The following is a 21,402-nucleotide window of genomic DNA, read 5'->3' as shown; positions in this document are numbered from 1 at the left end:
ATCTTGAGAGAGAAAAGTGGCACGTGTTTGTGTATTGTTTGTCAACGCTATTACCACGTGAGTGATGTACGATTGTGTTTACCTAGCGTCTGTCTGAGAGTTGGTTTTATAGGACTTCACTGGGTATGTGATTTAAATGTCTAGCCTGTCTTCAAGCAGACTGGAGCGCCATGCCAAGTAGTGGTAGCAGAACTCCGGAGGGGGTTTTCCTCAGCTTGCTGAGACCAGTGCTGGGATACTGGAGCTGAGTGGACTTCTCCCTGTTTGCCCTCCATCCGGAGGGAAGTAATCATAACATACCTCAGTTCCATCAGTCTGAACTTGTGCAACATCAGAGTGAAAGGATCCCAGAAACCCATGCTGAGAAAAAAAACCATCATCTGTACTCCAAATGTTTGTTACGATGTGTTACTGTGTTAATGTCTTGCATATGGGGGGGGTGTGTGTGTGTGTGTAAAGGTTCTTTTGTGATTAAATGCCTGCAGTTCAATGTCCCTTTCACTGGTATGCTTTGTCGAAACTATAGGAATAGTAATAAATAGAATTACACTACTGTAGAACTTTGGCATCGTTGTTTTTAATGAGATCTTTTTAAAAACTTTTAAAAAAAGATTTCTACACAACTTCATACATTTCAAATAATTTGTAGGAATGTGTGTGTGTGTGTGTGTGTATATATATATATATATATATATATATATATATATATATATATATTTTTTTTTTTTTTTATTTTTTTTTTTTTTTTGATTGATGTAAATAGAATGATGGTTTCAAAACTCGGAACCCTGGAGAATAATGTCATGAAGTCAAATCCCGCATGCTTTGGTTGTTCCAAAACTACTTGGTAGACTTTATTAAATAAAGCTTTTAGAAGTCTTTTGGTGTCCAGTTAATAATAAGATCTATAAATTACTGAATAAAATAACAAAGCTCATGTAGAAAATGATTCGTAATGTCTTAAACCAGCACACATGCCCTTGTATATTCTCCACTGTAATTCAAAAAGCATTACACAGCTTGTGTTGTTTGGATGTGGTGTGATGATGATGATGATGATGATCCCAAACCTCCTCCAGTTCTGCCCCATCACCTCCTTGCCAGCTGTGTGTGTGTGTTAATGCCCTTTAAGAGCCCAATTATTTAGCTTCTGTGTGTCTAGCACTACAGGCTAGCAAGAGGGTTTTGTGTACAGCCCAGAACTGAGTGGGCGGGTGAGGGGTTGATGGCCATTTTCATTCTGTGTGCGCACACGCAGGGGGGTGTGTCCCAAAGAGGAGGTGCTCTTGGCTTACGGTTTATAAAGTTGTCGAAAGCATTTTCTTCTGGAGCCACCGTGATCCATCCCCTGTATTGCCCCGTGCCTCTCTTCGCTGGTTTTCTGCCCCAGGTGTCTGCGATGCTGGGACGGGCACTTCTCAGGACGGTCCTGCTGCTCTGGCTGGCCAGGCTAACGCTTCAGGGAGGCACAGGTAAGTGCATCGGACGTCGTGCATGGAGCCCTGTTACAAGCCGAGGCACGTTAGCAAACGTTATGATCATTTTATCCTTCAGTACTTTGTGTACAAACGGGACGATCACAAATCCTAAAGGAAGAGCTGCAATAATGATCCTGGAGAAATATTTGTTTTTTATACTATTGTTATTAAGAAAATGGCATTATTCTTTTCAAGAGGTGCTTAATCAGATGTGGTATTTTGTTTTATACTGCTGGATTTTATTGTCTTGTGTCCGTTCCATGCTGTTGGCCGTGAGAGTGGAAGCAGCAGGTTTAAGATGCTGATCTGATTGTCACATTGTGCTGTCTGTCAGTGGTCTTACAGGTACACGAGGGTGGTAGCCCTGGTGTCTGAGGGTGTATTTAACCCTTCAGTAGCTTGAGTCTTTTATTTGAGTGCTACTCACTTGAATCGTTCCTTGAATTATTTGCCCTTGTACTGACTGATGTTTCAGTGTAAAGGTATTAACGTTTATTTATATGGCTGGTATTTGTTTAATGTATTTGATTTTAGTCTTGTTGGGCTTCTGGAAAAATAAGCAAGGTTTGCAGTAAATGCCATAATCAGATTAAATGATTAGCCTGGAGTAAACCAAAATCTATACACATCCGAAATGAACTGTGCATAGCTTTTGACAGCCGCACTTTTGTTTGGGGAAACAAGTGCCTTCCTTCCACCCCAACCCCCCTCCCCCCCTTACTCGGGGCTTCTCGCTACCAAATCAAAGCAGGTCAGCCATTGGTGACGGTGCCCATCTAAATGTGACGTCCAGCTGTGAGAGTGAGGTGTTAATTCCCCCCGCACAGTCAGCCATTGATGGCGCCGCTTGCTTTGGTCACTTCGATCCCACTGGACCTCCTCCTTCTTTTTTCTATTCCACATGTGCGAGGCATTTGGCCACTAGCACAGTGACGCAGAGCACTGTCTGTTTTAGGTTTTCATAGTGACCAGTCGAGACTCTCTGGAAGGTTCGTTACCTAGACCTTTCCGGTTGGCAGCTGTCGAAAAAGCAGTTCTGTTAGATGCTGTGCTGTTTTAACAGTCTGCCTAGGGCTGCCATTATGACATTATTAAACAATATTTAACTAGAGCTTTAAGAGAAACTAAAAGGACCATGGCTTTCCTTGTGTAACATGTAATAATTGCTTTGTTTTGTTTTACACTGAAGATAAACACCTTTTCATGCTTCTCTTTTCTGTACCTTAACCTGTTAATAATTTTTAATCCTTAGGTTAATTTGTCAGTGAAATTATTTCCCTGTTTTTATTTCAGGGTATAAACCTCTAGGTGGTGCTGCGGGTAGAGAGTCAATGCCATTAAAAGGTAACATTATTCTACTTCAGTTCTGAACCTGGAACCATGTGTATGTATATGTGAAGAACATTCCAGAGAGTAACTGTGGTTACACTGGCTGTTTAGGTTATGGCTTGTGGTCAAAGGCAGCCAGCATTCACCCTTCCAGGTTCAAAGGACTTGGTGAGCCAAAGTACAATGAAACGCACAACACGTCATGTGTTTTCTCATGAGAACTTTGAGCATGTTGAACAGACCTGTCCAGTTCTGGATCCAGAGTCCAGTTTCTGGTCATTTTTGTAATCACTGGAAGGTAACTGAACAGCTAATACAAGCAGTAGGCCAAATGTGCGCTCCCACCTGGCTCCCAGGTAAAGTTGGAGAACATGCAGCACCTGGACTGAGATGGCTATGATTTGGATCCTATGAAATAAATCAGCTACCAGTGATTGTACTGGATTTTGGATTCAAGGACTGGAGCTGAAAGCCTCCGACACAGAAAATTACATATAATTCTGTCTGTTCTGTTTTAAACTGTTGCCATTTACTGAAAACATTTAGGAAACAGGCTTTGCAATCTACTGGAAAAAAGACGTTCTAAATTCAAGTTAACTAGAGGTAAATAATGATATAATTCTGCTGATTGCTTTTTTTTTTTTTTTAACCAGGTCACGGAGTTGCACATTCCCAACTGCCTGGTAACAGTGCAGCAGCCAATGGTGTGTTTAACCACAGACACTCAGAATTGTGCCCTTCAGTAATGGTGAGGTGGAAAAGTATAAATCCACTTCTCTTAAATCTTTGTTTCGCAGGTTATGGTGCACAAGCTGCCGCTAATGGTGGCAAGCCCAGTGGTAAATCTTATACAGTCAGGGTGTCTACTGTGTATTTCTGGGTTTCCTGCAAACTCAAATTATTTCAAGAGTGTCCAGTAATTTTTGATAAATCAAAATTGTAGCCATACTTTATAAAATAAAGTTTTGGTTTTATAGGACTATATTGGTTTGTATTTTTTCTAATGGGAACTATTAATTATAATGTGGTTTTAATTGGCATATATTGTGTTATAATGAGTTATTTATTAATATATAATGCAGCATATGGGCTGTGACATTCAATTGTAACTTGTAATTAATTTCAAATGTTTTATGTATTGCTGTTGACACAAAATAAATGGCTACTTAGCGTCTAAATAATAAAATAACTACTTAACAGGTTCTGGAAAAATGTTAACCAAAGGATTGGGTACAGCACCTGCTGCCCTGGGAAATGGAGCCATAGCAAACGGTGAATGCAAAGTTTCATGTTTGTAAACATCTGCACGCAGTGCTGCGCCTTTACCATTTTACCTAAACTATTCGCTATTCAATTATGATAACGTGTAAAATAGTTCTAATATGAAGTTCCATCACACACACGAACAGAGGACAGGATGTTTTAGCTATTAACTCTTAGTGCCAGTTGTATCTGGGGCTTCATGCTACATGAGAATGTGTTTACTTCACAGGTAACAGGGCAGCACCTCCTGCACTTAAGGGAAATGCAGTTAAACCCGTTTGTTAATTAATAAAGTAATTGCACAGGTGACTACTTTGAGTAGCCAGTGTGTTAAAAAAAAATGTGGGTATGTTTTAATTAATCAATTATTTAATTAATTGATTTAGGTCATTTCCCTGTGGTATGATTGAAGGAGATCATCCATATATTTCCCTTTGTATTACAGGTGGCTCCGCATTAAAGCCCAACAAGCCTGGATATGGAGGGTGGCCTTCATACGGTATGATGGGGGAAAATTTAAATCAGGAATTATCTGCACCCCCATAATACCCAAAATTACTGTTTATCATTTTTTAATATATATATATACACACACACACACACATCTATATACATACACACCATACTGACATCAGTCTAATAATTGACTTCATAGTCACTCATTTCGATTGTGGTCTTTTTTTTAAAAAAAACTGATGTTTCAGGTGGAATTGGTACAGGCTTTCGAATGGTGCCCCAGCTAGCTACCAAACAAAAAGGAGGTGAATGCAACAGTATATTTCTATATGAAATAAATGCAGATACTATAGCACCTTCAGTATCAATGACTGGTACATTACGTTTAAGCATCAGACAACCAATTAAAGCATTGCTTTCCTAACTGTAGGCTTTGCTAATGGATCTGGCTACAGAAGTCCCTCCTTTGGAAGTAAGTTTAATAATAATGCATACTAGCACAATTCGTAATCCAGATTCACTGCAGCAGTGGGTCTGATATTATGGCTTGCCATGTTTTGTGTGTAGTTATGTTTATTCACTGTGTCTGAAGGCTACAGAAGCAGACAGGCTGCACACACCCCTGTTGGTGCTGGTTTGGGTGAGTTTAGTCTCCTTCGACCTCTTACACAGACATTAAGAGAATGTTCCCAGCACCTTGTCACAGTTTGTCACATTTTCAGCTGCTGTTTTGCTCCACAGGTGGAAGATATGCAAATGGAGCAAAACCTGCCAAACCTGGTAATGAATCACTCCATCACCTGTAATTTTATGTATTCATATACTAGATACATGTTTATGTTGCCTTAAAATGAACAGAGCACCTATATTTTAGCATTAAAAATGATACATTTTTTCCAGGCTATGGGACTGGACAAGGAGCCAAAACCAAAGGTAAATTATACTTTAGACAAAACTAGAGATGGGCAAAGGACAATAGGCATTTTGTTAAATATTTCTAGAATATGAATGTGTCCATAATATGCTACATACATGATCTAAATTGGAGAACAATTTATGAACTTGATTTTTTCAGAAATAATGTAATCTTCACTGGTCAACATTTGAAGGATTTTTTGTTAGGGGTATACCATGCCACTAGAACAGTGTTTTGCAAATTAACCAAAGTATTTCAACAAAACCTTTATTTAGCAGAAAACGCCATGAGCAAAATTAGACAACAGCAATGACTGTAGCACAGAGAAAAATTACAACTCATTTTTCTGAAGGTAACAGTCACCAATCAGTAGGAAGTTTGCAGGCCATTGCTTTGAATGAGTTCAGGACATCATTAGCCTCTCACACTGCTATGGGGTGACTTTGGTCCACTTTTCATGCAGTCTCTTCCACAGTTCAGTGACTGCTGGTTTCTTGACCATAACTTTGTGACCAAGGATTTTCCAAAGGTTTTCTATTGGGTTTAGATCAGGACACTGGGCTGGCCATTTCATTGTTTCCATGGTTTTCAGTTTCAAGGAACTGCTTTACCCGTTTTGACAGAGGGTATTGCATGAAAATTGCTGGTTGATTTGAGTGATGAACGCAAGGAAGGAACCACATGTTGCAGAAGGATCTGATGCACACTTGCATTCACTCTGCCATGTAGCTGTGCGAGAGGTCCAATTCCTGCTGCCGAAAACATTTCCCAAACCATGACACTTCCTCTACCCTTCACTGACTTCTTTACATACTTTGGGTTCAGTCTTTCCCCAGTTTGTCGACAAACAATTTTTCCCATCAGACCCAAATAAATTAAACTTGCTTTCATCACTAAAGTGAACTCTGGACCACTTCTCTGTCCACACAACATGTTCCTCAGCAAAGGTTAGTCTAGTCTTTTGATTCTTTCTGCTTATGAGAGGTTTGGTCACTGCAGAGTGGGCTTTCAATCCAAATGCTCTTAAACATCAAGACACTGTATGACGAGACAGCTCCTTACCCTGTTCAATGCTGAACCAGTGAGCAATTCCAGCTGCAGTATTGAACCGATTACCCATGGAGATTCTCTGCATTATCCTGTCCTCGCTTGCATTTGTCTTTTGTGGATGACCAGCCTTCTTGGGGGACTTGAATAAGTTTGTGATGATGTAAAAATGCAATAGTCTAGAAATCACAGATTTGGAACAACCAGCTTCCCTTGCTATGGCTGATCGGTTCACGCCTTTGGTCTTCCTCTAGACAACCTACTGCCAGTGGGTTTCAGTCACTTTGGAACAGCTCACCATCTTGCAAAATCAGTGAAAACTGGAACGTTAGGCTGCCAATTAAATAGGGTTTGTCAGATAATTAAGGAAATTAGAACCAGGTGTCAGATTAACACCAATAACTTGCAGGTATCTGAAAGTGTTCTCTAAATTTGATCAGTGTTCTTTTTCAGTTCTCATTTAAATTTTTTATACTGTGCTTTAGAATATATACAACTCATGAAATAAGTTTAAAATATTGCTCTTTTACTTCTGTTAGGTTAAATTTACATAGGACTAGACAGTGACCTTGACATTTAGGAAATTGATCTGCAGTGTGTGTGTGTGTGTATATGTATGTGTATGTGTGTGTGTGTGTGTGTATATATATATATATATATATATATATATATATATATATATATATATATATATATATATATATGGTAACAGGAATATTTAACCGTGTTCCTGTACTGTGGATTTTCTTTAGGCTATGGTACTGGAGTTAGTACATTGAATTCACAAGGAGCTAAACCTACAGGTAAGGATGTTTTAATATTTACATTTCTGACATTTAGCGCACACATTTATCCAAAGCAACTTAGTTGTACCAAGTACAACTTGAGCAATTGACGGTTAAGGGCCTTGCTCAGGGACGCAACAGTGGTACCTTGGCAGTGGTGGGTCTTAAACTGGCAACCTCCAGATTACCAGTACAGTACCTTTTAACTGCTGAGCTTCCCTTGCCCAGTTATACTCCCAGTTATACTCTGCGTTCTCGTAATTTGCACATTCACTCTGTTTAACGAGGTGCTATAATTACTCAACATCATTCTTCAGGGTATGGAGTGTCTGCAGCAGCCAACAAAGGGCCCAAGCCAGGTAAATTACACTTAATTACAACCAGGTAAACTGCACTTAATTACAGCCAGTTAACTGACAGTTGCATACAGCCAGGTAATTTAGTTACAGCCCTCTTCCCATCTCCAATGTTGTCTAAAATATCATTTTGGGTTTGGCTCCTTGTCCTTTCTGAGCTTCAAGTCCAAATAACAGTCAATGATGGTAATTTACAACTATACATAACCAGGTAAATCACAGTTAAGGCCAGTCATATGTATTACAGTTAATGATGGACAGGTAAATTACATTATTAACATTGTATTGTTAAATATATCCAACTACATTATTATTAAATAGAGTCTTCTTATGTACAAAGGTATTTTAAATGTCTAGTCAAATTCATCCCACTCTTCAAAGTGAATGTGTTGTGTTAAACAGGACATGGGGGGTATGCTAATGCAGGAAGCGTTAAAGGACTAAAAGCAGGTACACTGTTTCAATCTGGTCTATTCAAAAATATTTCTGAGATAAAACATACTTGAAACCATTTTCCACATTTATGCTGTCGGATGCATTGTTATCCTAGGATATGGCGGTGTGCCCACTGATTATGGACCCAGACCCAATGGTGAATATGCACTGCTTTACTTTATATGTTCTACGCATAATCACAGAAAAGAGCAGAAATTTAGGTACTGAATCTGTATTCAGGGAATTCGCTAGATACTTATAAAGCAATCTTTAGCCAGCTAAGATCAGGATCTAATTCTGTATTTCTCTGCGTCTCACAGGATATGGATCTTATCCCAGTGTAGGCACTAAAGCCTTTAAACCAGGTAAACCAGCTCAGTCTGATCACACTAGCTCTGTCTGTCAGAGAAGATGGCATGAACGTCGTAGCTTGTGTGTAGAAGAATTGGTTCATGTGTGATCTCCTGCCTAGGGATGAGTGCTGCTGCTGGAACTGGAGCAAACACAGGAGCAGGCATCAAGCCCAATGGTAAATCCTCATCGCACAGGCAGATCAAGCTCTGTAATATATCAACAATCCTAACAAACATAGCACTCCATCCCAGTGTTTTCTGAGTGTCAGTTAGAGGTCAAGGGCAATGCAGTTTTGAGACTGCGATTGTCTGAGTTGCCAGTACTCAGTTTAATAAATGTAAACGGATGGCAACAATATGTATTCTCTGCATATGCTTTGTACTTTATATATTTCTTCAAATGTGTTATGGACTTCAGTATCTGCTAAAAAAAAAAAAATAATAATAATAATTTATTTTTGGCCATCTCCATTGATTTTCAGGCTTTGGAAACAAGGGACCTAAAGTAGTGAGTCTAGGCCCTGAAACCCCGAGGCATCACTCAGTGACCACATACACCAAAGGAGTTGCTGCACCTGCTGAGCTTGAGCCTACTGGCCGAGTCCCTCTAACCGCCTGGCCTACTGCCGGAGTCGCATCGCTCCTGACCAATCAGAAGGGTCCAAAGCCTCAGACGTGGGAGGCTCCTTTGACTCTGCACAGTGAAGTGCCAGAGCTTGCGGGGCGTGTCCCCCAGGAAAAGCCTGCCAGGCCGGCGGTGCCAGGGTTGGCACGCGTGCGTCCCCAGAGCAAGCTTCCCAAACCAGTTGCTCCAGTGCTGCCTATCTCACAGGGACAGGTTCCATTCCACACTGCAGGCCTCATCCCCACCAGGCCAGTGCAACCAGCTCCGTTCCCATATGTTCCCCAGGCGAAAGCACAGAAGCCCAATTCCCAGCCCCTACAACCTGCCGAAGCCCAGCAGGCACCAGTTTTCCTGCAGGGAAAAGGTCCAAAACCATACGCCCCTGCACCAGCAGCAGTGCTGCCCCAGTCCGAGCTGCCCCGGCCCACCGAGCCCATGCCGTCCACAGGAGCTGCACCAAGCAAAGGCCTGAAGCCTATAGTGTCAGAACCAGTCCCACCACAGACCCAGTATCCTCTAGTACCAGTGGGACCAGCCCAGACTATGGCTCAACTGGATGGACTGAAAGGGGCAAATCCTGGTAAATGTAACTATTTAGATGTCAGTTAAAAAATTCCGCAAGTGAAATGTGTTAACTAAAAAGGGGTTGTGGGTATAAAATCAACAGACGTATACTCAATATTACATACTTCATTTAGTATTTGACAGAATTCAGTGTTTTAAATGAAACATAATATACAATATGTTCAATAACAAAGAATTTTAGCTGTAGGCATAAAGGAGTGACAGCTTTGGTATATTTTGGTAGTCAGGGCGGGTCAGATTTTGCTAACACTTTTTACACTCATTGTCTTCCCTTTTGGGGTATGTTTGCTCCTTTGTAATTCTAGTTATTTAGGCTTCTTACCAATTGCTGAACCAGTTAAGAAATAATTTGATGATCTCTGCTGTGGTTGGCCAGATCCATTTTGAGTTGGGTAATCTCTGCTGTGGTTGGCCAAATCCATTCTTTAGTTGGGTGAATGAATGCTGTGGGTTTATGTGTTTAATCCTTGTCTAGTTTCAGGTTCCCTCAGTTGTTTGTGTTCTGCCTTAAAGATCAGGACCTAAATACGGGCATAGACTAAGCTGTGTTTTCATTCTGTGTTGGACTTTGGCAAAAATCTTATTTAAAATTATTATTATTTTTTTTAATTTTGACATTTTATAAATCCTTCACTTCATACATCTTTATACTAATGATTATTTCTAAAATAAGTAATGATATGACATTTTCTAAATAAATAAAACAAAACAAAACAAAAAATATATATTACAAGACTTTCTAAATGCGGAATCATCCAAAGAGACAGGTAAATGTTGAAAGTTAATGCAACTGCAGACAAACTCCTAGAATGAACTTCTTTGCTGATAAACAAGAATGATGTGCTAATATGGGGGTGGTGACTTGGAGCGTTGTTACTCAGCTAGCTGGACTGATCTTCATAGATCATGTTTGACCTTCACGTCTCATAGGTGCAAACTGAGGATCATGTCGCCGCGTCTGTTTTTGCATCTATAGACTTTACTTTTATTGTCGTTTCATCATAATTTATTCTCTCTGTCCTTTTCAGAGCTGGCAGGTGTAATGCAGCCTAACAGGCAGGGCACGAAGCCTGCACAAACTGGTAATTCCAAATTTCACCTACCAAATTCGCAACCAGTTTTAACACAGAAACAGAAATGGCCAGAAAAGAAAGGCATGCACATTGGTAACAAGACTCGAAATGAATTTTGTGCAGATTGTACACTTGGAGGAGTGTCTGGACAATGGACTAAGATTCCGAGTGCTGGTAAATGCTGCACGTTACTCATTATCTTGGTAAACCCTACTAAAACTTGCATGTTGTTTTTTGACTGTTATGTTTTCTTCTACTGTCTACTATGGACGTTTTATGGTCATCTCTTTTTGTAACGGTCATAAAGTAGAAGTAAAAAAAAAGTTTTATTCCTCTAATCTTTGTTGTCCACAACTGAGTTTCAGTATAACAATTCCGTTTAAAAAGCATGTTCCTGTGTGTATGGTTCATTTTAACTTGGCATGGTAAGATGAATTAACATGCAAATGTGTGTTGTGTGTAAGGGTTTGCCTCTTTTAATGATACTATATGATTGCAAACTAAGTGAACTTGCATGGATTCCTTGAGTTTGTGTTTCAAAATTTCCACATGAGGAACCAGTTGAGGAAGTAGTGTACAGAAACCTTAAGATGTACAAAATTTTCTAATTATCAGTTAAGGTTTGAATGTTAACTAAGGGATCACTTGTTACTATTCACTTGTGAAACTGTGTGAAAAATAATTTTGGTACAGGGGAAGTGAAATGTTTAGTCATTTGTATTGTTTCTATGTGTGAGCCTTTTGGTAGCTGTAATTTCAAAACTTTTTTGCTATATTTTCTTGTTTTGATGTTCCATTGTTTTTTATTTTATTTTATTTTTTTTAAATAGTAACTGTGTTTAATAGTAATTATGTGTTTGATTCACAGGATATGGTCCTGCAGCATGGTACCTAAACAGTGGAGGAGCCAAAGCCTCTAAACCAGGTAAACCCCACCCACTATGATGTATGCATGTCATTGAGAAGGTAAAGACCTTTCCAGACACTGTTCAGCAGTGTCTTTCTACACTGTTTCTCACTGGTCAGTTTCTCACCACATGACAACTGTTGCCTGGATATTACTTGGGTGGTGGACCTTTCTCAGTCAGCGATACTGACATGGTAGTAGCATGGTAGTGGGTATTGGTGTCAGTCACTGTTAGGCTGTGAATTATTCACCACCCCAAACATCCAGCCAACAATGCTGCCATGCTGATGGAACCTACTGCTGATGAAGGGTTAGGGTCAGAACCTACCATAGATAAAGGCCTACAGGGTTGCTCCAGATATAAACATCTGCCAAAATACAGTAAATGAGATGCTTTATGGTGTTCGGTGGCATGTGAAAACTGTGGCAGCTTTACTTCGGTAGTCTTTTACGTTTACAGTATTTGGCAAGCGCTCTTATCCAGAGTGAGATGTGTATATTTATAAGTATGACCATATGTAGCCTATCCTGTGTTTTTCATAAAGTAGCCTAGACATGTCATTCACAACACCTACAGAAAGTGGCTAATGGTCTAGTACCATGGTCACCAAACCTGCTGCTGGAGAATTACCATGCTGAAGAGTTTGGGTCCAACCCCCATCTTGAAATCTAGAACTAGATCCTAGCTCTCCAGGAACAGGGTTGATGACCACTGGCCTGATATACAGCCAAGTATCATCTCACAACATGACATGCTTAATTACCTTTTCTTGTCTCAGAGGCTGTAGAAATGTACTTCTAGGATTGTGCATTGCCAAAGGTGAGGTAGACTCTGCTGAGGCTGATGTCACATGTGTCTCTACACAGGGTTTGGCCCCCTTGCAGATCCTTCTTATAGCAAAACACTGAACAAAGGGCAAGGTAGGCTAAAGTGTAGGATTTACTGTTAGATTTGCATGATGACAACCAACCCTCTACTATTTTAGTATCTTCACAAGGCTATCTAAGCTAAACTATGCTAATTAGGTGAATGAAAAGTCACCTTGCCTGGAAGCATTAGCATTTGTGTATGTTTAGGCACATTACTATGGTTTGGATGAGGATTCTTCTAATGCTAATGAACGTTCCTCTAACGAGGATGCTGTACAGTCATAGGACCTCAGGGTGTAATGTAATACTATGGTTGTTTTCATTTATTTACTATTGTCCACATTTAACAGGTTTTGGAGGATATGGAGCCAAACCCAAACAGCTGGGTAAATTATTTTTCTAACTGGCATTCACATTACTCTTTATTAATTGTACTAGCCATACTCACGTGAGCTAACAAACAAATAACAAAGAAACAGAATTTGACCCAGTCTCAAAATTGTCCCTCCGCTCTTCTCCTCGTCACTCTGAAGGTGGGTGGGGTACTACAGAACCGAGTCAGCTTTTAGCAGGGAACACTGTAAAATAATTTTTCCTGTTTTCTGTCATGACTTAGCAGAAGTGTCAGTTACAGTAAAGAAAGAGTAGTGAGGGTAGACACTGCAGCTAGGTCCAAGTATGCTACAAGCTGAACTGTTACAATAAACAGTCCTATATTTGTATTTAGGCTTTAATGGAGAAGGGCTTCTCCCAGGGACTGGCTATGGCTATGGAAATGGTAAGGCATTATGACAGTGTGGTTTGTATTAACATTTTTAAAATGGTAAATAGCAATCCATCGATGGGTTTCAATATTTAATTGCTTAAATTTCCATTGTTTTTGAATCCTCTAGTTCAAGCCGGTGTTGCAGAGGCGATCAAAGGTAAGCATATCTACACGTGTTAATTGACACAAATGTTTAAAAAAGGTGTGTGTGTGTGTTACACAATAATACTCAATGAGTATTTTATCCAAATAGGGGATATATATTGGCCTGGTGTGGGTAGGTCTCTGAGTTACAGGGCTAAATTCATCTTTCTTGTGCACTGAGATGCATCATCAGTGATGTGACCTAGGATCATTGGGTGTTTTGGGTGTTTCAACATCAGACAACCTCACTCAGTTGATCCAGCCTTGTCTCATCTTCAGTCACCCGTGGATCTGCCCTCTTGTTTCAAAGTCACCGAGTGGCCCTTTCTGCAGCTTCAGTCATGGATCTTGTGGACCTCCTCTTTGCCTTCCTGGTGAAACCAAGTAGGATTAGAGCTTTGCAAAGCCTATACAGCCCACCTCCACAGGCTAAAAGTGAGCTTCTGCACGCTTCCACCAGCTCCTGATACTTGATGTGCTTCCTCTCATTGGCCTCCTCCATCTCCATCTTCCAAGGGTAGAGTCAGTTCCAGAATGACCAGTTGTTCAGTAGACTCTGTGGTGAGGATTAAATCAGGACATAACTGTGTTGCTGTATGTGCTGGGAACTTTAACTGATTGTCGATACCAACCTTCAGTTGCCAGTCAGAGGCTTTTGGGCTTGGGCTTTTCACCAGCTTTTACACATTTGGTCTATTGCCGTTGCTGACTCTTACTGCTGCTAATGGTTGTGGCTACACTCTTTGAAATTGCCTTGAGCACCTGGTTTTGGTGAAAACAAAACTCCCATCTCCAAAGGCTCCTTAGAAAGTGTTCCAGGGATCCTCTTTCAGCACATAGAGGGCAGGAGGAAGTATTGCTCTTGCTTCAGACAAGACGTTTTACAGGATTTGTTTAGCTTGGATGAAGAATCTGATGCGGTGAAAGTCTGCCTGCCAGGTGTTATCCCAGGTAATCTTCTCATGCAGTATACTTTCCCATTTGGCCCATATGCTCCTTGCTGTCCCATTTCTACCATCCTTCTGGTGTGCACCTCCTCCACACCTGCCCACACTTCACCTTGGATCAAGTGGCTATTTACCCTTTGCTCATTGCTGACCTTGAATCCAGGAAAGCTCAGTCACCGCTTGTGCTTCAACTCTGTTTCCTGCCTGTCTGCACCTCAATCCTGGCTAATGCTTCGTTGGCATCCCTGGAGTCCCTATACTGAAGTATACATATTTTGCAACACCATAAACTCCTCAGCAAGGCAACTGAGTGGAAGCTGCAGGCTGTTGCATTGCCTTGTATGGCAACAGTTGAATAGACTGCAGGGCACACCAAGTCATCTCTGCAGATAGCTGCTGACCTTATTTTCCAAAGATTCTGCTGTTCTTTTGGGCACCACATACAAAAGCAGTGTGTGTGTATATTAAGACCTCGAACCCCCTGGTAGCCTGGTCTTGTCCATCTTTTTAAGTCAAAATCAGGTTTATTTATATAAGGCAACTGTAGCAAGGAAAAGCTCCCTTACAGCAAGAGTAAGACATCTTGAGAGGAACTAAGAATCAAAGGTGGGGCCCATCGTCCTCTGGTCGACATCGGACACTACAACAGGAACAATATAAACAATAAAGAATAAAATAAGTAATAAGCAATGGATGTCCTAAACATCATCAAACTTCATCCACTTTTCCTTGATGCTGGCTGGAGGCCACTTGAGCCAATGTTATGCACTGGACTATTATGCAGGCATTGGGAGGTTGTGGTATATGGAGGGACTGGACTCTGTGGGATGATTTCTGCCCAGGATGAACCCGTGTCCTCCCAGGCTTGGAACCTGTGCATGACGCACCTCTCCTTCTTCATGCATTTCATCCTGGCCTGACGTGCTGTTAGGACTTTCAGGTTCTTTAAAACTTTGTGTGGGCTGATGACCTTGTCTGTCCAGCTGGGTTCTCATTCTTCATCCCATCATCTCCCCCTGGGCATATCTCTGTGAAAACGCTTTTTTTGGATTTCCTAATATTGGAGGGGTATATGATGCCTTACATGTGTATCTTCATAGAGGTCTGCTACCATACAACAGAGCACTTGTTATGGCTGCCAGCCTGGACAGTAACGTTTGCATGTAGCAGCACTTTGTGAAGGGCCTTAGTGTGCTCTTTGCAGAATGACAGTCTGACTCTTGTTTTGAAACAGGAACCAGTCAGACCGAACCCCAGACCACTGAACTCGGTCCTGGAGCAAAATCTGTTGGTGCTTTTGGTACGTTCACACAGCATGTTACAATTATATTTTAAAATATTTTATGAGAATTATTTTTAAATGTTTGTGTTTACCAATATTCACACCCTCATTTTGTTTTTTACTGAGAGGCTTGTGCTGTCTTTGTTCGATAATGGGGCAAATTAAAAAAAAGGCCGTGTTTTAATAGCTGCTTGGCTGATTCAGAACACCTGTCTCCCACTCTGATGGGTGTGCCTTACGGTGCTCAGCCAAATGGCATAGGCTCAGAATTGAGTTCTCAGGTCCAATATGGTGAGAAGGTTGCCCTCAGAACACCCTGCTGTAAAAGGCATTGGTCTGCGTTGTTCTCCCAGGGTTACACTTCTGTCTCTCTCGTTTCTTAGCAGGCGTCGGTGGTCTGCCTTTTGCTGGCTCTCCAGTGGGATACAGCCCTGACCCATACGGCAGATATGGTACCCTCTGTCTTGCGTTTCCATCTGTGTGTTTTTACGAAGACCAATGTTGCATGCGTGTCCGTGGTATGGTGGGTGTGCTTTATGGCTGTCATATGTGGTCATACTTGTTTATTTCACCACAGGCAACCCCTATGGAGCTCATCCATTTGCATCTAAACCAGGAGGAAACTATGGTGGCCCATTAGGGTCAAAACCAGCAGGAAACTATGGTAGCCCATTTGGGTCTAAACCAGCAGGAAGCTATGGTGGCCCATTTGGGTCACAACTTCAGGAGCTCAGCTTGCCTCCCCAAACTGCTGGCAAATATGGTATGTCAGTTACATTCTTAACCCAGACATTACAGCGACGGTTTAGTTTAAATTGAGATTTCATAATTTCTACTTGAGGACTTCACAAGATGTTCATATCACATGCATAATATGCTTTTCAGTCATTATCTAGACATTTCTGAATGCTCGTGTACATAATTTGTGGGCAGCAGAGATTATTGGAGGTAGTATTATGCCTGTGACTGACATAAGCATTTATAAATGTATACATAATGTTGATGAGCAAGTTCTGTTTGAGTCTCACTCAAATTACATGTCCATGCAGTAAATAAATAAAAATAGAAGAAATTTACAATTGACTCTCTTAAGTTCGCTGTATGTGTCTCCTCAGGGCTTGGCGGATTAAAGTATGGGGGCCATGGTGGTGATACTACACCCTCTGGCACTTACGGTGACCAAACCAATGTTCCCTGTGTCATTCTGCCTTTTTTTCAACTCTCTTGTCTCGTTCATGAGTGCTAAAATGGTCTCTCTGTGAACTCTCTTCCTTGGGCTGTGGTCCAGGAGTAGGAGGACTGCCCTATGGTGCCAGTCTAGGGTCTGACTCTGGGAATACTGGGAAATATGGTGAGACTCTGGCAATACTGGGAAATAGCATGCAGTTACCCTTTAAACATCAAAGGGACATGCTTCTGATATACCTCAGTATGATATACCTCAGTATGATGTACCTCTCTCACATTATAGGCCCACCTGCTGTACCTTATAGTCCTGAGTCTGTGAGCCTTGGTGGTGATACTAAATCAGGTGTGAAGTATGGTAAGAACCCGTTTGAAGATGCCCAAGTTTGTCATAAAAATGATATGAGAGTCATTACAACTGAAATCCCTTCACAATGTTTGGAAATCAAACATTTGGATCTGAAATTTTGGTGGGTTGTTAAAATGAACAGAGACCACAATTTGCCATCTCATTGTTTAATCCTCTGTTTGGCAGGTAATCCGGCTCTGGCCTTTGATGCTCTTGGTCCAGTGACGGATGGGAAGTCCATTGATCAGCCTGGTGTGTTTCCTTATTCCCCACTATTGTTTATTCAGCCTCATCAAGGCTGCGTTCATGATGTCCCATAATTCTTCACTTTAATGTCATGATGTGTTTGCAGCATTGCCATATGAACCTCTGGCCCCTGGGCCTCAGATCGACGGGGTGAAATCTGTAGACCAGTTCGGTTAGTAGGCATTCCTCACTGTTGTACTTTTAAAGCTAAAAGAGAGAATAAAGGCACTTTTGAATATATTAGACCAGATCACACATGTATAATTTAATTAACTTCTTATAGGATTTGAATTGTTGCATGTTGCACATAGCACCTTTTAAAGTAGACATTGCATGTGGAACCAGTTGGGAGAATTCAGTAATGATTTTTGTGCAGTTCCTATCAGACACCATGAGGTGTGTGTGTGTGTGTGTGTGTGTGTGTGTGTGTGTGTGTGTGTGTGTGTGTGTGTGTGTGTGTGTGTGATCCAGGAGAACGGGAGATCCCTCCACAGCATAACATGGGAATTGTAGATGGATTCGGAGAACGGAATGTCAAAACGGACAAATACGGTATGGACTGTGTGTGTGAGTGTACACAGATGTGCAAATGTTTGTGTCACAGTTCTTTATTTGAAATATCAGAGTTGTTTCTACTGTTTTCAAGCTTTTTCTGTTGATTTTAAAAGGTCTTACACACTCTTGGTACCTGTAGTCCATTTTTCAACATGTGAAAGTGTGTCTGACATGACTGTTTAATTTGGCTGTTAGATATGTCTGATATGGCTGTCTGATATGACCAATTTGTGACTTGTGCCTCTTCCTTATTGTGAAAATAACCAGTATCCTGCTTAAATGTGTGGCCAGCACAATTTTCCGGAGAGTTTTATGAGAACTAACTTGTACTGCACAGTGAATGTTATGTGATAGAGCGCCCCTTCTGGTCTAAAGCAGATCTACCATTGAAAAGGGCATTTAGATATCTCTTATATTTATATAGAAAATATTTTTAAATGTTTGTAATTAACAAATTGATCTAAAAAATCTAAGTCCTTTAGCAAGGAAAATCCCTTTCTGTTTAAAGGTGGTTGGAGTGTCATTACTTTCTGCTTCTGTACTGTCATTAGTCATGTAAACTAGGCAATAATTTAATCATTTTATAAGTGCATATGAGAATATTATTGCACCTTTAATTCTCTTCATGGTTGAATGTTCTAATATGTAGCAATTGTTAATGCATTTTTAAACAGTGTCTGTAGTTAACTAATCTTGTGTACTTTCTTACAGGAACAGGAGCAATTGGAGTACAAGCAGAGGGTAAATGAACAAAAAAAACACCATATTTCTCTTATTGTGTATATTTACATAAACAATTATGTACCTTATGAATGCAGGAATATGTATACATAAAGTGCAATGGTATACACACATGCGCACACTCCACCTCTGTCAGCTAAGCAGCCTCATTTTTCTGAGCTTACGCTTCTTTGCTTATTATCTGTAACCATACTGTTTGTTCTCTGCTTTTCTCTCATGCTTTTCCTACACCTCACTCTTCACTTCTCTATTAATCCCTTTCTTTCACACACGCTCTTCTTTTTATCTTTTCACTGTTGTCCTTCTGTGCCTTCCTTCCTTTCCTCCTCAGTCATCTCTTTTCCTGCTGTTCCGCCCACTGGCCCTGCTCCCATCGACCCAGCTGTTCCCTCATTGGTTCCGGCTGTCTACGGCCTCTCTCTCGATGGCTTCTCCTTCCCGCCCACTGCTGTGCCTGTGGTCATGGCAGGCCCGTCCGAGGCCGGCCCAGAGGTGACCTCCTCTCTGGCACCTTCTCAGGCGGGAGTGCCGCCTCCTGTCACGTTTCAGCCCACCGCCCCTGAGCAGACCCACACACTGCAGCCCTTCCAAGTCCACTCCCACCCGCAGAGCACAGCGTGGACAGGTACCCCACCACAGGAGAGAGATGAGAGCCGAGGGATGAGGGAGAGGGAGGGGGGAGGGAGAGGAGGAGGAGGAGGAGAGGAAGGGATGCGAGAGGGGGAGGGGGGAGGGAGAGGAGGAGGAGGAGGAGAGGGAGGGATGGGGGAGGGGGGAGGGAGAGAAGGAGGAGGAGAGGGAGGGATGCGAGAGGGAGAGGAGGAGGAGGAGGAGGAGAGGGAGGGATGCGAGAGGGGGAGGGGGGAGGGAGAGGAGGAGGAGGAGAGGGAGGGATGCGAGAGGGGGAGGGGGGAGGGAGAGGAGGAGGAGAGGGAGGGATGCGAGAGGGGGAGGGGGGAGGGAGAGGAGGAGGAGGAGGAGAGGGAGGGATGGGGGAGGGGGGAGGGAGAGAAGGAGGAGGAGAGGGAGGGATGCGAGAGGGAGAGGAGGAGGAGGAGGAGGAGAGGGAGGGATGCGAGAGGGGGAGGGGGGAGGGAGAGGAGGAGGAGGAGAGGGAGGGATGCGAGAGGGGGAGGGGGGAGGGAGAGGAGGAGGAGAGGGAGGGATGCGAGAGGGGGAGGGGGGAGGGAGAGGAGGAGGAGGAGAGGGAGGGATGCGAGAGGGGGAGGGGGGAGGGAGAGGAGGAGGAGAGGGAGGGATGCGGGAGGGGGAGGGAGAGAAGGAGGAGGAGAGGGAGGGATGCGAGAGGGGGAGGGGGAGGGAGGGATGAGGGTGAGAGAACAGGGGTCCTTAAAAGTTAAGCTTACATTTTCAAAAATCAGTTTTTCCATATTTTCCTTATTTTTCCAAAATTCCCTTACTAACAGCTTTTATGTAATCACCAAGAGCTGTTAAAGTGGATTGTTAGTGGGAGCTTTTATAAAAAAATCAACAGTGGGTAATCGGTACCAGGTACCAGGTTCTAACTGTTAATTAAGCCCAACTGTCTGGGTGAAGTGCAGTGAGACAGGAGGTGTCTTCACACTGTACACTAAGTTCATGAGTCCTCATACAGTTCTGGCTTTTTGCTTGCTTCTCATGCCATTGCAATTTCCTTGAAATGTCCACACATGTCAGGCTGCACGCAAGACTGTGGTGCACTGCAGTTGGACATGTCCATGTCCAGCACAGTGTGATGATTTCCCAGCACTGACATACCTAATCACACTGGGCTTGAAACAGACATCACACAGCATTTGCTGTTGTCTGATTTCTCACCTTGCATTCATCTTGTACTTTCACTCATTTATGAGTTTGAAAGGTATTGGCTATAAGAATAAACACACAGGAAACATGATGTTGAACTAAATAAAATCTCTAAAAACCAGAGCGTGTTTTACATGTAGTAGCTAGTGACTGTTTTATCATTTTGATGTATTAAATATTTGCTCTTTAGGTTCAAAGGAGAGTAAATATAACCTGATGGGATTCTTTGGGAATGGATATCAAGGTAGGGATGATGTCATACTGTGTTGATTTATTCAGTTTATTCTACTGTATCTTTAAACTTAATTTGTATCTCTCAAACTCCCAAATCACTCCCTTCTTCCATTTTTTTTTTATCCCAGGATGACGCTGAAGAGGAAGATGTGCATTAATAGTGCATTATTGATGTTTTTAGTAATTATTGTGTATTTATCATTCTGTTGACACATTTTTAATGTTTCTTTGTTTTTTTAAGCAAAATATCCCCTTTAGTCATTTTCACAACCGCCCATTTAACTTTCATTCGGAAACAAGATAATTGCATGTACCATAGGGTATAAATAGCGCGAGGCTTTTTAAATATATTGGGCGTTTCATCTGAATCTCCGTTTCTTCTGTTTTCGTTACGTTTGTTCAGATTACCGTGTTTGTTTACTTTCTCCTGTTTGTGTCTACATGTTTAACTTTTGTGTACTATTTTGTAACTCGGAGCAGAATAATTTATTTAGGGCAATTGATTTCGATTTTTTTCTTCCTGTGGCAAGGAACTTTTTAATTTTTAGACTGTTCAGTTTGTAATAAAAAAAAGTGTAACACTAAAATCTCCATCTATTTATGATTATTTTGCGTTTTTCTAATTTTTGTCCATTGATGACTAGGCCGGCTGTTAAATAGATCATTAAC

At 41.7% G+C, this 21,402-nt stretch overlaps 1 protein-coding gene across 5 annotated transcripts; it reads left to right on the top strand.

The window, feature by feature from the left end:
* Positions 1-1,318: 1,318 nt before the first annotated feature.
* On the top strand, positions 1,319-21,301 carry cmn (calymmin). Of its 5 annotated transcripts, none has more exons than XM_081698414.1 (38): positions 1,319-1,472; positions 2,772-2,822; positions 2,919-2,975; positions 3,461-3,511; positions 4,008-4,079; positions 4,516-4,569; positions 4,775-4,831; positions 4,957-4,998; positions 5,119-5,166; positions 5,268-5,306; positions 5,427-5,459; positions 7,242-7,292; positions 7,592-7,633; positions 8,033-8,080; positions 8,181-8,222; positions 8,386-8,430; positions 8,538-8,594; positions 8,901-9,623; positions 10,657-10,710; positions 10,825-10,875; positions 11,570-11,626; positions 12,476-12,529; positions 12,829-12,864; positions 13,206-13,256; positions 13,372-13,401; positions 15,570-15,635; positions 16,004-16,069; positions 16,195-16,380; positions 16,733-16,792; positions 16,906-16,968; positions 17,089-17,160; positions 17,338-17,403; positions 17,504-17,569; positions 17,869-17,949; positions 18,664-18,693; positions 19,025-19,318; positions 20,690-20,743; positions 20,862-21,301. In XM_081698414.1, exons 1-38 carry the CDS (start codon positions 1,400-1,402, stop codon positions 20,864-20,866), a joined length of 3,027 nt encoding a protein of 1,008 aa, XP_081554540.1. In that variant the 5' UTR covers positions 1,319-1,399; the 3' UTR covers positions 20,867-21,301. The 5 variants fall into 5 exon arrangements, with proteins under 5 accessions (XP_081554540.1, XP_081554541.1, XP_081554539.1 ...); XM_081698415.1 differs by having other exon boundaries at positions 16,001-16,069; positions 17,089-17,148; XM_081698413.1 differs by having other exon boundaries at positions 16,001-16,069.
* Positions 21,302-21,402: the final 101 nt, after the last annotated feature.

This window comes from Electrophorus electricus, chromosome 15 (assembly GCF_041902795.1).
Source record: "Electrophorus electricus isolate QZ-2024a chromosome 15, ASM4190279v1, whole genome shotgun sequence".
Classification (NCBI taxonomy): domain Eukaryota; kingdom Metazoa; phylum Chordata; class Actinopteri; order Gymnotiformes; family Gymnotidae; genus Electrophorus; species Electrophorus electricus.
This window is presented reverse-complemented; position numbering and strand designations above follow the sequence as displayed.

What these genes read in the sequence shown, in the direction of transcription:
- cmn (XM_081698413.1), top strand. Translation starts at nt 1,400, where the DNA reads ATGCTGGGACGGGCACTTCTCAGGACGGTCCTGCTGCTCTGGCTGGCC. An exon ending in AAATGGAGCCATAGCAAACG is followed by an intron (nt 4,080 to 4,515) that starts GTGAATGCAAAG and finishes TTTGTATTACAG; the next exon opens with GTGGCTCCGCATTAAAGCCC. An exon ending in CACGAAGCCTGCACAAACTG is followed by an intron (nt 10,711 to 10,824) that starts GTAATTCCAAAT and finishes AATTTTGTGCAG; the next exon opens with ATTGTACACTTGGAGGAGTG.